This window comes from Enhydra lutris, unplaced genomic scaffold (genome assembly GCF_002288905.1).
Source record: "Enhydra lutris kenyoni isolate GAN:26980312 unplaced genomic scaffold, ASM228890v2 scaffoldscaffold20, whole genome shotgun sequence".
In the NCBI taxonomy this organism is placed as follows: domain Eukaryota; kingdom Metazoa; phylum Chordata; class Mammalia; order Carnivora; family Mustelidae; genus Enhydra; species Enhydra lutris.
In genome coordinates this window covers 22,538,042-22,554,503 of record NW_019154104.1, presented here as the reverse complement: position 1 = coordinate 22,554,503, position 16,462 = coordinate 22,538,042, and the positions used below count along the sequence as shown (strand labels likewise).

The window sequence follows — 16,462 nt, the reverse complement described above, 5'->3', positions numbered from 1 at the left end:
ACAAGAAACCCATACCCATTACACTCCCCATTTCCTCTGACCCCCAGCCCCTGGCAACCACTGATCTATTTTCTGTCTCTATGCATTTGCCTATTCTGTATATTTCATATAAATGGGATTATAGGATATGTGGTTTTTTGTGTCTGGCTTCCTTGACTTAGCATGTTACATAGCATGTCAGGACTTTTATGCCGTAGGTATCTTACCTTTAATATTCCTATACACATATGCAAATATACTCAATATTTTTAACTCTTATAGATTGGAACCATACTTTTTATATAGTATCATCATTTTCACTAAACTACTTTTTCTCATATGAGTATGTAATCTTTGAAAACATTTTTAGTGCCTGTGTGATGTTTTAATAGTCTAGTTTATTCAACCTTTTTTTATTGGACATTTTAATACTTTAAGGTTTTAAGTTTTATAATAATCGGAAAAGAACAATTTGTGGCCAAAACTTTATATACATACCTGATTTTATCCTTTAGCAGCAATTTCTAGAAAAAGATGAGTGATAATGGGTGAGTATATCTTTGGAAGACTTTTGGCCATATTGCTAGATTGCTTTATAGAAGGTTACACCAGTTTGCACCAGGACAAGCAGCATGTGCGCATGCCTTTCTTATCCTAAATGCCAGGAAGTAGCAGTCATTGAAAAAAAGTTTGCTTATGAAAAATAGTATCTCTTTGTGTTGATTTGAGCCTGTCTTTGACTATATTGCTACCAGTAAGAAAAACATCCAAGCAAGCATATTTATTTGAAAATTTCCTAAAACCACCTAAAGTTCTTCCTGATAAGATTAAAATTTTTTATGGTATATTTAGCCACATTGAAAAGAGTACATGTATTACAGTAAGTTTGGCTGTGTCTTTTTAAATGAAAACTTATATTTCTGGTTTATTAATGTCTTAGAAGGGAATTGGTTTTGGTTATTAGCATTTTTTAAAAAAGTTTTTTCTTGTATATTAGAATTAATGATTTTCAGTTACTTGTTCAGTTAAGTTTTTGTTCTATAAAATCCATAACTTTGAAATATGAATCCACTATTTCTAATTGCTTAGTAGAGCTATAGAGAGTTTTTAGAAATAACTTTATAATTTAATATTACAAAAGATTAAATATGCTAACTTTAAATTTTGATTTTTTTTTTTAAAGATTTTATTTATTTATTTGACAGAGATCACAAGTAGGCAGAGAGGCAGGCAGAGAGAGAGGAGGAAGCAGGCTCCCCGCTGAGCAGAGAGCCCGATGTGGGGCTCAATCCCAGGACCCTGGGATCATGACCTGAGCCGAAGGCAGAGGCTTTAACCCACTGAGCCACCCAGGCGCCCCTAAATTTTGATATTTAGAACCCAAGTACAGTGCCAGCTGTTCTGGATAAAGAACATGAATTTTACTTAAAGCTGAAGACTTTAAAACCCAATTTATATATCAATTTATGTGGTATATTCTAGAGGCTGTTTCTAAGTTTTTAATTATTTAAATCTAGTCTAGGTTTAGGTTTTTTAAAAGTACCCACACATTTCTAGTAATTCATTTTTATTTTATATCAATCTTGGGAAGGGTATGCTTTTATTATTGAGATTCTCCTGTCTAGGTTTAGGTTTTTTAAAAGTACCCACACATTTCTAGTAATTCATTTTTATTTTATATCAATCTTGGGAAGGGTATGCTTTTATTATTGAGATTCTCCTGAGAGGGGTCTGACTTAACTGCAGAATCTATCATTGTGTTTTTACTATGCACTTTTAACAAATAAAATAGTCATTTTTCTTTTTATTGAACTAACAGCAGATTCAGCTATACTTGTCTGTCAAAAGTGTATAAAAAGTCAGCTGTCGTACAGATCAGTTGCCAGGCTGTGTTTCAAGAGAATTACAATGTAGTTAGGTAGGTGAATTTATTTATATCTGTGTACATAGTGAGTATGGAAATTCAAGTCACTAATCACTGCCCTAAGTGGAGGGTTAGAGGAATAGTCTGACAAGGATAATGTAGTTTTTCATGAGGTATTTTGTAATTGTTGCATGAATGATGAAAGAGAAAGTATATTTTGCTCCACAACTATTTTAATCTTTTTGGTCATTGTGAACAGCAAAATCTTACATCATTGTATCGTGTCTTCCTTGGGGATTGTTCAGCCTTTCATTTTTTTTTTTCCTCTTTCTAGGGTTTTCTTTTTAATAAGGTAATCACATTAGTTTTTCAAAAAAGATTTTGTATTGTGTTAGTGAACTAAAACAGTGTAGCTACTGTTAATCGTGTCAGGCATTGTGCCAAGTCGTATATATGCTAAAGCACGTTAACTCAGTTATTTCATGGTGCTACTTAATGATTCTGAGGTCCTGTTTTATAGAGAGGAAACCAAGGCTTGGAAAGGTAACCCAAGGCTATGCAGTTAGTAAGCTAGAGACACACTTTACATAAAAATCCAGGGCCGCTTTTTGGGGCACCGGGCTGGCTCATTCGGTGGAGTGTGTGATTCTTGATCTCGGGAGAGTAAGTTCAAGCCCCACAGTGGGTGTAGAAATTACTTCAGATAAAATCTTTATGAAAGAAAAAATCCAGGGCTGTTTTAAATATAATGCTGGGTTGCCTCTTATTGTTGATAGTCTATGAAACCTTTTCTCCGGCCATTCGAGGATTTAGAGATTTAGTTCATTCTGTCAGTAGAATGCTCTCTTTGTGCAGCTGTGAAATAGAAACCAGCTCTTTGGAATGACTGGCCAACTTTAATTCAGTGAACTACTTGGGAACTTGTTTTTCCTCGTTTTTCGGTGTGGTGTGAGTTCTTTCCATTGTTAAGCAGTAAAAAGCAGATGATAGATTTTTGTTAACATTTCCAAATATGTGTTTGCAACAGATCTGGCAACTGATCGGAAGCTCTTCCGTCTGGTCTCCAATGATTCCTTCATCTCCATTCAGCCTTCCTTATCCTCCTGTGGGCAGGACTTACCAAGGGACTTCAGTGACAAAGTGAGCTTGCCTAGTCACAGCCACCACCACCACATCGATCAGTCTCTGTCCAATGCCTGTGATACGGAAGTAGCTTCTCTCGTCCCTTTACATTCACACTCTTACAGAAAAGATCACCGGCCACGAGGGGTACCACGGACTTCTAGCTCTGCGGTGGCTTTCCCAGACACTTCCCTGAATGACTTCCCCCTCTATCAGCAAAGACGGGGCTTGGATCCAGTTAGTGAGTTAGAATCTTCCAAGCCTCATTCTGGATCCAAAGAATCCTTGGTGGAAAATTCTTGTTTGTCTGGGGAATTTCAGCTTGTTGGTGAGCTGAAAAACAGTAATTCTCAGCCACCTCCAAGAAGTGGGAAGAGCAAACCTTTGAAAGCAGACAAAAGCATGGACAGCCTGAGGAGCCTGAGCACGCGGAGTAGCGGGTCAACAGAGAGCTACTGCAGTGGGACGGACCGTGACACCAACAGTACGGTCAGCAGCTACAAAAGTGAGCAGACCAGCTCAACTCACGTAGAGAGCATCCTGTCGGAGCATGAGGAGTCTCCTAGAGGAGGAAAGAAAGGTGGCAGGAAGAAAGAGGGCTGTGCTGACCCAGAGGACAAGAGTAGCTGTACCAGTGACAAAAGGACTAGCAGCGAGAAGACCGCCGTGGAAGTGAGTACCAACAGTGGGGTTCAAGAGCCCAAGGAGTCCAGTACCTCCGATGACGTGCACAATCAGAGAGGCCTCAGCACCTCTGCGTCGGAAGAAGCCAATAAAAATCCCCACGCGAACGAGTTTACATCACAGGAGGACAGACCACTCGAGAAAACTGCCGAAGACAAAGAGGAGCAGAGTGAGAAGTCTGCTGTTCCAGGGGACACCAAAGTTGCTAAAGACAGTAGTGGAAAGCAAAAGGAAGGGGACGTACGGCCTAAATCGTCGAGCTTGATCCACCGGACAGCCTCTGCCCATAAATCAGGCCGGAGACGGACAGGGAAAAAACGAGCCAGCAGTTTCGATTCAAGTCGGCACAGGGACTATGTTTCCTTTCGAGGTGTTGCTGGCACAAAGCCACATAGTGCTATATTCTGTCACGACGAGGACTCGAGTGACCAAAGTGACTTGAGCAGAGCGTCGAGTGTTCAGTCTGCCCACCAGTTCAGCAGCGATAGCTCTTCTAGCACCACTTCTCATTCGTGTCAGTCTCCTGAGGGCAGGTACAGTGCCCTAAAGACCAAACACGTCCCTAAAGAAAGGGGTGCTGACTCCGAGCACGCACACAAAGCCCACCTGGGTCCTGACGGGGCTGGCAAAAAGCGGACAGCACGTCGGACTTCCAGCACAAACAGTGCCAAGACTCGGGCCCGGGTGTTGAGCCTGGACAGTGGCACGGTGGCGTGTTTGAATGACTCCAACAGGCTGATGGCACCCGAAAGTATAAAACCCTTAACCACTTCAAAATCAGATCTCGAGGCCAAAGAGGGAGAGGTGCTAGATGAGCTATCTTTATTGGGCCGGGCTTCCCAGTTAGAGACGGTCACTCGGTCGAGGAATAGCTTGCCAAGCCCGGTTGCGTTTCCTGAAGGCGAGGAGCAGGATGCAGGCGGTGGAGGTAAGTAAATCATGGCAGGGGATTTCCCACGGGTCACCGCAGTTGTTCGTGCTGTGGGTGAGAGTGGTACTTACTGAGATCCGCTTGGTGTTACTCTCCCTCCTTCCGCGGTGCCGTTAAAATAAACTTTCTTCCATGTAGGAGGAGATGGTTGTCTCAGAAGAGGCTTTGGTATGAACACCGAGAAATATATTTTCAGTTGTGTTATTTGAATGTATCAGTTCTTTCTGGGCCTTGGGTTTTTCTGAAAAAGTCCATTGCCACCTCCTGATGTTTTACCGGGAATAACAAAAATCGGTTCTCTTCTTTCTTTGTATGAGAGTAGCAACAGGAAAATGTCGAAATTTATTAGGTCACAGACCATTTTTAGTCATTTCGCATACAGTATGTGCCACGGAGCCTTCAGAATTAGATCACTCGATCGGTTATGTAAGATTTTTCCAAATATTACTTTATCTCTGTGTGTTTTGAAAACTTGTGCCTCTTTTTCGGTCTGTCGCTTTGGTTTTATTTCTTGCTTATTTAAGTATCAGGCATTAACATACTTTTTCTTTTAGCTTCTCACTTACAGTTTATTAAATTTGTAGTTTATATCGGCATTTAGTATCCCTCCGTGGATACATAATGCTCGCTGTGATAACAGTGATGGTGTTTTGGTTAAAAGCTTATTTATTTGAGGTTTATGGGAAATTGTGCAAAATTCAGTGGGTGGTTTTATATTGTCAGTGTTTTGGCCATTTTATTTATTTCAGAGTTGTTTCTTGCTATTTCCTCCTACCCAGAATAGTTAGTTTCTTCTGTTGTGGTTATCATGGAATCTGGTTCTTGAGTAGGATCACAAGAATTTGGACGTCTTCTATTGCTGGCATCATAGTTTTTTTTATACTTCACTTTATTCCCTGTATTCAAGCTTATCCCTTGTAAAAATTCTCTTGTTTCCGTTGGTGTCGTTTCTAACACAGATTAATTTCTAATGGGAATTTAAAAAATGATCTTTAAAGAAGAGACATTCTATCAGACTTGAATATTGAGAACTAATTATATCGGAAATGATTATAACCATTTGCTGACCATATAGTAATTAAATTCCCTTGGATCTTTGATGTGGCTATCATTCTGTTTTTTATAAAAGGTCTTGAAATGCTTTAGTGATTTCTCACACAAGTCATACCAGAAATGTTCACGACTATGCAAGAAACTATTGGGTTTTAAAGTATCGTTTAATTTTTCAAGGTGTCATTAAAGTAAATTTTAAAAGAATGAACATGCTATGGTAGAAAAATACTACTATTCTAAATCTAAATACTGTGGAAATTTAAATACTAAAAAAAACATATGGACAAGAGCTATAGTAAATCCTTATGTCTTTGTATTTAAAATGTCATTTCTTTTCCACAGGGAATATGAGGTGTTCTGATTTTTAGGAAAAGTTACATGGAAGGTTTTATTTGCTTCTTGGTGCAGATCTTTGGCTAATATAAGCTTTTATTTTTCCCGATTCCAGGTTTTGTCTTCTTTTGTTTGTGTTCTTATTTTTTAAAAACAAACAACTCATTGAATGTTAATAAGAAACAGATGATGAACTGAAAATTTCCATATACTTCGATGGAATAAATGTGATAGTCTATGGGCTGTTAAAAAAATTTTATTTATTTTTTTGCCAAAGGGAGAACATCGTGGGGGCTGTTTTTATTTGAGTTTCATTGTTTTTTGAATGAAATAAGAGTAAAACTAAACTGCTTAAATATGTGGAGGGTTTATATTTAGTTGGTTTTTTAATTACATTTTATTAGAGTTTTGTTTGGGCTTTTTGGAAGATTGAAGGTAGTGAGGGGCCAATTAAAAATTACCTAAAATGTCAAATAATTGGTAAAGATTTGTTTATATTAGCTTTAATTGCTACAGTCCTTTCTGGAAGTTTAGGAGATATTTTTCTGGGCTATCTGTTCTTACGTACCATACTCCTAAAACATGTCAACAAAACAGGATGCTGTTTGACCATTCATATGGTCATGTATAAATCATAAATAGATTTTATTCTAAGGAACTTGAAAGTGTTGATGAGTTCTCCAATGATTTTTTTTTTATTTTTAAGCTGAACGATGTTGGCAGTGTGGAAGGATGAAATCTAGAAAATGTACTCTAAAGTTCTGGAATCCAGTGCTCTAAAACAGGAGGTGATCTAGCATGATAATATGAACTCGGACACCCTTGCCCATGTATGTGCACTCTGTTGTAGGAAAGCTGCTTATCTTCTTGAAGCCTCAGCCTTCTCGTCTCACAGCGTTGCTGTGAGGATGGAAGGAATTCCCAGATGGAAAATGCTTAGAGTGTTGCCTAGCACATAGGAAATGCTTAATAGTGGTACTATTTTTATTGTACAGACTCAAATGTATCCTGTCCTTAAAGTAGAAGAAAATGATTCAATTTAGACATAGATCAGAGATTCCTAATCAGGCCATTGTGAAACTCGATAGTTGTAAAAATAAGAATATTGGTATTCCTAATTTCTTACGTAATACCAACAGAAAAATATTAACATTTAATCAAGTAATAGGATTTTAATCTTATTTTGGCAATAGGTATGTCCTATAATTTACCTTTGATATTCAGTCACAAGTGATTGTTTTCATAGGACTTCTCACCAATAATCAAGTACTTCTATTAAAATTGAATTTCAGGGGCGCCCGGGTGGCTCAGTGGATTAAGCCTCTGCCTTCCGCTCAGGTTATGATCCCAGGGTCCTGGGATCGAGGCCTGCATCATGCTCTCTGCTCAGTGGGGAGCCTGCTTCCCCCTCTCTCTCTGCCTGCCTCTCTGCCTACTTGTGATCTCTCTCTCTGTCAAATAAATAAATAAAATCTTTAAAAAAACATTAAAATTGGATTTCATCAGATTTTCTGTTTAGGCAGGAAAAAAGTTTTAGGTGCAATCTAAAGCATTTTTCTGTTGTTGATGTCTTTTGTATTTAAATTTTCTTTTATAATTATAAAGTGTGTCTTTAATAATTTATGGCTAATATTTAAAGGAAAATTTTCAGATAAGTTATATATGGTAGAAAAGTGTCATGTTGTGTAGCCTACACTGCTTTTAAAAAACCATTTTCTTTTCCATCCCTTAATTTACTGCATGATTCAACAGATTATGAAGAACAACCAGAATGGAAAGGTTTATATTTGCTCTATTCTTTGTAATTTTTTTTTCTTAATTTCTTAACCTCTGTTTTTCAGTTTGAGAAAATTATTTTAAATGTAATGTGTGGGTCCCTATTCTACAAGCTAGTAATAAGATCCTATTATTATTTTTGTGTTGGGAACCAAAGATAATCTTTTGTTAAGTGAATATTACTTTATTCAAAGAAAACCCAAAACTCAATAAATAATTTGAGGGTTTTTGCCACATGTGTAATTTGAAGGTCAGTTACTTGAACCCAGATAGCATTGAACCTTAGGAAGACCACTGAACAGACAAGAACATGAGAATTAAAGCTTTTGTACTTTACTAAATAGAGGGACTCTAAATTCTAATACATTAATTTTCTGATCCCTCGGTCCATGTGGAAGTTAGAAGCAGCACGGTTAGTAGAGGGGATTGGTGCTTGGGAAGGTTAAAGTAATGAAACCAGCAGAAAGTGCTACTAATAGGAAAGGAGAAGCTGCAGTGACCATGCATACAGGGTACGCCATTAAATGAAGGGGCAGATTGTCTTTTTAATTTGATAGTTTTCAAAGGACATGGTGGGATCATAGCTGAATGCTGTAGTGTAGTACAGTTCAGTAATAAATGTGAATGCAACTGACCCTGATTCAGGGAAAGGGTTATATTAATCTATGTGGAGAAGAAAGTTTAGGCATATAAACCAGAGAAGGATGTTCATTCAGTGTAGTAAACAGATTTGGATGCTTCATTCACTTGGGAAAATGACCTTAAAGCAGAGTATGAAGAAAAGATACTGATGAGGCAAGTCAGGGTTAGATGTATAGAATTCCCCAAACCAGCTCATGCCTGGTTTTGTATGGTAGAGGCAGGCATTATAGTATTTTTCTTTCTAGCCACAGAAAAGTTCTGGATAAGGAATTAAACAGTTACATTTTAATACCACGTCTAGTTACCAGCTGGATATACTAGGCAAGTCATTAAATTGGTGCCTCAGTTTCCTCAATTATAAAACAAGTAATAGAGGGCTAGGTCTGAGTCACCGTTAACTCTTAGACTCCAGTGAGCTTAGATTTGTAAAAGTGCTCTGTAAATTGTAGGTTTATTATGAAAACTATTATATAATATATAAGTATATATATTTACTATAAAAACTGCCTTTTAACCATTTGTTAAGGGAAGTTCCCTCTTCAAATAGATGTCACTTCGAATATATATTCTTCACTAGTGATCCCTTCTTAGGTGCATCTCTGAGAATATATGCAAAATAGTTTCTGGGTGCAGTTTTCTGGGAGAGGGTCTATATCTTTTCGTCCTATTTACAAAGGATTCAAAAACACTAGAAGCCACTGTTGAAAGTAAGTGATCCTGAAACTGTGGCTTTTAGGAACTGTTGTGTGTGTATCACGACTCCAGAGTGTGGTTTGATTTCTTGAAAGCATTTTGTCTACCCACCTGGGTTGTTTGGCTGCCTGGCATTGTGGAAGCTATCAGTAGGAATGCAAACTCCCTCCCTCAAGACCCAGAGCTAATCCTTTCTGGTTGGTTGCTCTTTGCTGGCTTACTTGTGGAAAAGCAAAGTAGTCCTTTAAAATGTTCACAGTTTGAAACTGTTTTAATTCAGAATGAATGTTTCAAGGCTGTGCAGTAGACTGTCAGTGTTCTTTAGCCTCCCAGAAAATGACACTGATGAGTATTTGTTTTTATTTTAGAACAAAATCTTGGCATGCTGGTGTTAGCATCATCCTTGGCTGACATGGAAAGTAAGAAGGGGAAAAGATGTTTAAATCAGATGGGTTTCCTGCCTAGACTTAAACTATTTCTTTGAAATGTCTTTTGTATAATCATTTGGATGTGTATTTCTTTATGTAGTAACTTTATATTCTTAAGTAAAATAGTTTTATCTTGAAGAATATTCAGTGTATTTCAGGATGTCTGTGTATATATTTTATTTTTCTGAGATTTATATATACTTGTCTGTATTTTTGTCTCTCTTTAAAGTCTCATTTCCTAATATCATTTGCTTCTAGTCTCTTTGAGGTACCAAAACCCAACTTTTTATTTTCACAATTGCCCCAAATTTACTTTTTCCTATAATAAACATTCCCTACTGAAAATAACACCTTTGAGTAGGTTTGTCTAAATTTTTATTCATTTTAATAGCAACTGAGCTATCAAAGAGGCCATTCACGACTATATATAGCGACTAGATGATAACTTACTACATTTGAAATCTTACGTTAAGCAATCAGCTGTATGATTGATGTGTTTTCAGGTGGTGTCTATTTCTGTACGTACTTACAGTTATAGCTTTCCAGTGTTTGAGATAGAATATGGATAACCCTCCCTTCCTACCTCCCTCTTTTGTACCTCCCCGCCATCCCGAAAGTACTTATTGCCTTTGATATTTTTCCTGTTTCCATTCACAGAGTAAAACAAACTGATAGTCTGTTGTTTCACTCTCCCCAATATAAGAATAAATCATGCACTAAAACAATTCAGTACATAATTTAGAGGATTTTCCTTAACTCATTTAGGTAAATGGGAAGTCACTTCTGAAGTGGGAGGTATGTATTGTGGTTTGGGTTTTTTATTTGATCTTTAGGATCAAAGATCTTTAGGATCCTTAGGATGGATCAGCTCACACACCTGTCTAAAATATCTTAGGATCTCTGTGCCTTGTGCATGAATTGCCCTTAGTCCCCCAGTAAATGTTTAATCTTAATTGAATGATTGTTTTACTTTCTCAAAAATAAAGAGCTACATGATCCAAGGTTCTCTCTTAAACTTGTGCTTATAATTCAGTCTCTTGAAGTCCTCTAATACAAAGAAATGATTTGTGATTTTGAAAATATGCATTAAAAGATTCACAATTGTCTAAGTATATGTCCTTGAAAGTATTTTTAAATCTGTCCTGTTATTTATGGTTTTTCAATCAGTTAGATTAATGGTTGTATTTTTTTCCTCCTTTACCTACACATCCTTTAACTTTAGTTGTAGCCAGAGTGTTAAATTTTCACTGTTTGCATTTTATGCTGTTATTATTCTAGTTAATCTCATTCTGGGTTTCAAGCAATGTCAAAATGTCAACTTCAAAACAAGGTTTTAGAGTGTTTTGTCCCTCCTGTCTGGTTCCCTAGTTCAAAGATTTTTTTGCATGTGCTTTGTTTTCTTTCTCTTACAAATTTAAAGGATTCAAAAAGAGTTTGTTATAATTGGGTTATAGAAGTGAATTTTCATCAAGTGGCTTTAACTTGTATGATTGTGCTTATAGCAAATTATTTTAAGCTGTGAAAGACACTTTTCTTTCCTTGTCAGGAGTAGAACTGGACCCCTCTGGCTCCTAATCTGAATAGAGATGATCGGTCTAAGTAGTACATTCCTCAGGGGGTGTGGTTTAGTCTTATTTGTTGTGTCATGAACTATGGCATAGCGTCTTCAGTTGAGTGTGTGACCCTAGCTGCTGTTAAAGTAGTTGCGATAGTAAACATTGAAAATTCTTTCAGCTGTAGATGTTTACACCCTGAATGTTACAAGGACAACGCAGGCAATAATCATAACTTCTTTTTAAAACATTGTTCAGTCGACGTCTAAACTTTCGTCTTGAAGTGTTTCCAAAACTATTTGGTTAGGAGAATGAGTAGTATTATGCAGTTCTTTGCCAAATGACAAAATATAAATGGTGTGATAATAGCAAAAAAAATTGTTTTCTGAAGAAGCCAAAGAACAGTTTGACTATAAATGGATACTGTAGTTTGTGTTTTCATTTTAGTATTAGGGAGTAACTGGCTTTTACTTAAAATTCACACCATTATGTCTTCAGGAGAAGGAAGAGAGTAAAAAATACCGTTGCCTGTTTCCCTTCTTTTATTCTCAGTATCCAATGATTACAAATACGAAATCTGTCGGAGTAATTTTAATACATTTTATGGATTATTTTTCATAAATTATATCTTAGATAAAGAATAAAATTATCTAAACTAGATATCTAAAACTAGAGAGAATGTGTATAATTTCCTTAATGAAGTTAAGACTGTAAATTGAGTAGTCGTTTGTTACACTGTAATAGAAATCTTTAGTATAAGGTCACAAATGTCTTGAGTTTCGAAAGAGTAATTTTAAATTCCATAACCTAAGATAACCTTACTGATATCTAAGAGCCACCAACAGGAATACCAGTCACTCATGTAAGTTTGCATGTCTTCCTGCAAGTTTTATCCTTTATCCAATGCCTACCCTGCTGGTGAGTTTTCTCCTTTGTGACGGTGCTGGTTGCAGTTTCCTTTTATTGAGGTCACAGTTGTCAGGAGTAGGCTAAGCACACAATATGCTTTGTAGGTTGTGGTGACAGGAAGGCGTCCTTGAATTTCTAGATCAGCACTGTCCAATACGACTTTCTGTGATGTTGGAAATATTCTGCCTTTGTATTGCCCCAGTAATGGTAGCCACTAGTCATGTACTTATTGAACACTTGCACTGTGGTTCAGGAATCTGATAAACTGATTTTTAATCCTTCTTAATTTTAATTAATGTAAGTTTAAATAGCCACATATGGCTAGTGGCTACCATGTTGGACAGCACGGTTCTAGATGATCAGGTTTAATGATCATTTGTTCTCACAGGTCATATGTAATTTTTGCATATGTGAACTCTCACAAGTAACCTTTTTCACATTTAAAGGAACTTTCATTATATCTCAGTGAAACTGGAGAAAAAAAGAGGAAAGAAATATTAGCTCAAGGAGTCAAGTCCGATTTGGAGCCAAAGCACCAAAGCCTCATTCTTATGTAGTTGCCTAACTTTAGAATGTCACTGTGGTGTATGAGCTGAAAAATAAAATATTTAAGTAAGTGTCCTGTAATTTGTGACTTCTGCTTCTCACTGGCAGAAGCTTGCCAAATGGATGAAATAATTATGTGCTTGTCATTCCTGCAATAAAAGAAAACAATGCCTACACAGAAACACTATGCCTTCTGGAAGTAGTGTATACATTCCTTATCATAAGAGAGTCATTATATAAAGAATGTTCACTGGCACAGTCTGGGGAAGGGATAAAAAAATGTAAACATTAAAAATATGGAAATTAAAACATTAAAAAAATCAACATTCACATTGGTGGAAATGTGTATTGCTAAGCAGAATAATGATTTGAGAATTAGTAACTATGCTTTTAAAATTTTCAAAAAGTTTGCAGCAGAACTGAAATATGAAGACAACATTCTTGGATTTGTAATCCTTTTCATACTGAATAGGGAAAAAGTGTTTGGAAAGAATGCTGCTGTACTAAGTTGTTTTGTCTTTATTCACATTTGGTATGAAAATACCCTTTTCATAGTCAAGATCATCCTTAAAATATTTATATACCAACATTCAGATCACTGGGAAACAGTTGTTTTAAATTCAGATAATAAGCATCATTTTGCATTTTGTTTTAGAAACTGAAATCAGTCAATGAGAATGGTTTTATAAAATTTTACATAATTCTTTAATGGCATTGTTGTGATTTGGTCATTGTGTATTTGGTTTTAGCTTGTACTTTATTGCTTTTTAAGCTATGAGTTTCTGTACTTGTCATCTAGCTGATACTTGCTTCCTAGTGTTGAGGGGACCTGTGCTGGGGTGCAGAGTTGAATACTGTTTGATGGAAGCAAACTACCTTACTGTTACAATATGACCATGCTGTCTTGAATTAAACATTTAAAAAGCTGCCAGAGTAATGGCCCAGACCGCCATACTCCTCAGCATCAGAAATGATGTTTTGCCATTACTTGCTTGAACTGTCCTCTTGAGAGTGAGAAAGTAATGCCCCATTCCTGTTAGCTGGGACTAACAAAGACTGTACTTTCGGGGTTGACTTAATTAAGGGGGGAATAGAGGATCATGGGATTAAATCGAGGCTTTTAGAAAAAGATTTAAAGCAACAGAGATATTAAAATAGCAAATTGAAATTGAAGAGAAGATAGTAAGGCCAGCTACATTAGAAATATTTTTAAAGAAACAATTTAAATAAATGACATGTACGTTTTGTGTATTCCTGACTACGATAGATTAACCGCTTAGGTATGAAAACTGTTCGGCTCACCTAGACGAGTTCCCTTTACCTTTGAGGGTGGGAAGTCAGGGAGAGGTAGGCTCAGCTGCTATGAACATCTGTGGCCTAGGCTCCTATTTGACCTAAGTCTATCTTGATGCAGCGGCACAGGCCAGCGAGGAGGCAGTGTCCTTTCGCCGCGAACGCAGCACATTTAGGCGCCAGGCAGTTCGGCGCCGGCACAATGCAGGGAGTAACCCTACCCCTCCTACATTGCTCATCGGATCACCCCTAAGGTATGGTATTTTAAAATTCCACCAAGCTTAGCATGCCTGTAACAGACCTTCTAACCTGTTCTGTCAGTCCCAAGGAAGCATTCAGATGGCCTCTCTTTCCTCCAGTTCCTCTCCTGTAGTTTTCAGTTCTCTGAGCTTTCTCTGCATGTCACCATGAGCCTGTTGCATTATGCATGCCTTACGTTGCACTGTTTCAACAAAATGATCAGATTGGTTTAGTCAATTCTAAATAGCAAACTCACTTTAGTGCAGTTATATAAATGTAAACAGACGCCTTAAGTTAGCTTTTCATTTTTTTTCTACTCCAAATTAATGCTAATGCAGCATCTTTCCTCCAACATCTCCACAATATAATGGGAACAAATATGGACTGAGCAGGGAGCTTGCTGAGGAATACGGATAATGGCCCTCAGCTTGATCAGCCAACTTGATTATTTTATTTCACTAGAATATGTATTTTGTATTACTTAAAAATTGGTGTCCTTTATTTCATAATTACTAGGAGCTGGTAAATGACATGGAACTAAAATATTCCATTCATGGTAAAGTATGGTCAATTGGGTATTTATGTATATATTTGCATATATCTGTGTTGAATTTCTCAACCTCTGGATAGTACTGAAGACATTTTTACTTTTCCTAATACTCCTAATTGAGAAAGCACCTATTTATAATATTAGGAATAGTTTTCAATTAAAATTTTAGTGTTTTATTCTCAAGTGTGTCTTATGAGACAAAAGATTTGTCTTTTATTTTACAAATACAAATATGGACAAAAATGCTTTACATGTGCTTGCTTAAGCATCACATCTATTATACCGTATGCTTTTATTAATGGATGTGTTGAAAAACACCACCACCAAATTGTTTTCCTACATTTTAATTTGAAATTCAAAAGGAATAGCATTTGTTGACATAACTGCTATTGAACGCACAGTAGATTAGAAGAGCCAGAGCTCTTCTCTTGGTAAAGTCTTATTCTTGAGAGTAACAAAATGTTTGCTTTTATAGTTCTCTGGGATTTAAGACTTACTTATTCTTCTGGATTTTACATTACAGTTGGGTACTTCATCTTTAGTAGGTCGTGTTCCAGATTAATCCTGCAGTAATACATAATTCTGTTAAAAGTAGTGTGTATTAGTTAAACCAACATTTAAAATGTAAAAATGGGAAGGCACCAGTTAAAAAAACATTTGGTCTAGAAACTTTTCTGAGCTCTGCTGCTTTTTGTAAACCCCTCTCTTCTACATGCCCTTCACTGCTTTTCCTTTGCTCCCTGAAGTAGTTTTTCCTTCTGCTGCTGGATTGGGGTGTCTGGTCCCAACCTGCAGAAAGAGCTCAGCATTTCGTTTTACTTTTGGTTTTGTTTTTTTCTAACCGCTTCATTTTGCCCTTTGAATAATACTTGCCATAGACATGTTTGCTTCCTTACTCCATATTGATATTTCTTAATCCTTTTTTTTAACATTTTCTTTTTAGTCTTTACAAATCCTTTCATTCTTTGGCACAAATGAGGCTCCTGGATCCCACTCACCAAACAAATGGAGACAAATTACTTTTTTTCTTTGCCTGGTGGAATATTAAAGAACTATGTTCTGACTCTAGCCAATTATGTAGAATTTTGTAGGATTTTAAATACATCAACATTCAGCTGAGGATATGGTATGAAGCTTATCTGTAAAGGGCTCACATTAGAAGTTTTCGAAAGTCATCTAGTAGTCAACATGTAGATTTTATTAAGGTTCCAGGATATTTCCAGTATAAAGTTTGCATGTATCTTAAATAGGCTGACTTCATCATGGATGAAATATAAAATTTAGCTTAGAGGAATTAGGAGAAACACCAATTTGATAAAATCTTTTTTTAATTGCAAAAAAATTCAGGTAGAGTATATTGTTAATTCTCAGTTTGAGTTACATAATAGTCTCATCGTTAAGTAAATATGGATGGTATGGTCATGGAAAACTTGAAAAACTTACTTGTCAAAAGAAAATGGAATAGGAGTGATAATAATTACAATTATGTATTAGTAAAATGTACTAACTTATTTTAAACTTTAATGAATAGTTTAAGTATTTGACAATCAAAAGGAACTTGGTAAAATATAGGTCTCCAAGGATTGTGAATGAATCATAAATTTCTTCATGAAGGGAATTTGCAAATTTTTTAAATAATTGTTAGAATGTCCTATTTCAGAATTTTATTTTTAAAAGTGGTGTTGTTGTTTTTTTTTCCATTAAGTTAGCCTTGTACGTAGGTTTTCTAGGCCCTTGACAGTTCTTCTCGGTTACTAGAGATAAAAGTAAAGATTAATATTTAAAAATTTTATAAAACTAAGAGTTCCATATTTATTTTTATCAACCCAAATATATCTTTTAAAACTCTAGTTAATGGACTGGAAT

General features: G+C 36.3%; 1 protein-coding gene across 4 annotated transcripts in view; it reads left to right on the top strand.

Moving 5' to 3' along the window:
* The window catches only part of LOC111148515 (pecanex homolog 1), a 152,936-nt gene that overhangs the window by 57,550 nt on the left and 78,924 nt on the right, over positions 1-16,462 (top strand). For 2 of the 4 annotated variants that reach the window (XM_022505128.1, XM_022505127.1), the window contains exons 6-7: positions 2,871-4,577; positions 13,928-14,060. In XM_022505128.1, coding sequence (XP_022360836.1) covers positions 2,871-4,577; positions 13,928-14,060 — 1,840 coding nt within the window. The remainder of the gene's footprint in view (positions 1-2,870; positions 4,578-13,927; positions 14,061-16,462) is intronic. The other 2 variants (XM_022505129.1, XM_022505130.1) reach the window with 1 other exon arrangement.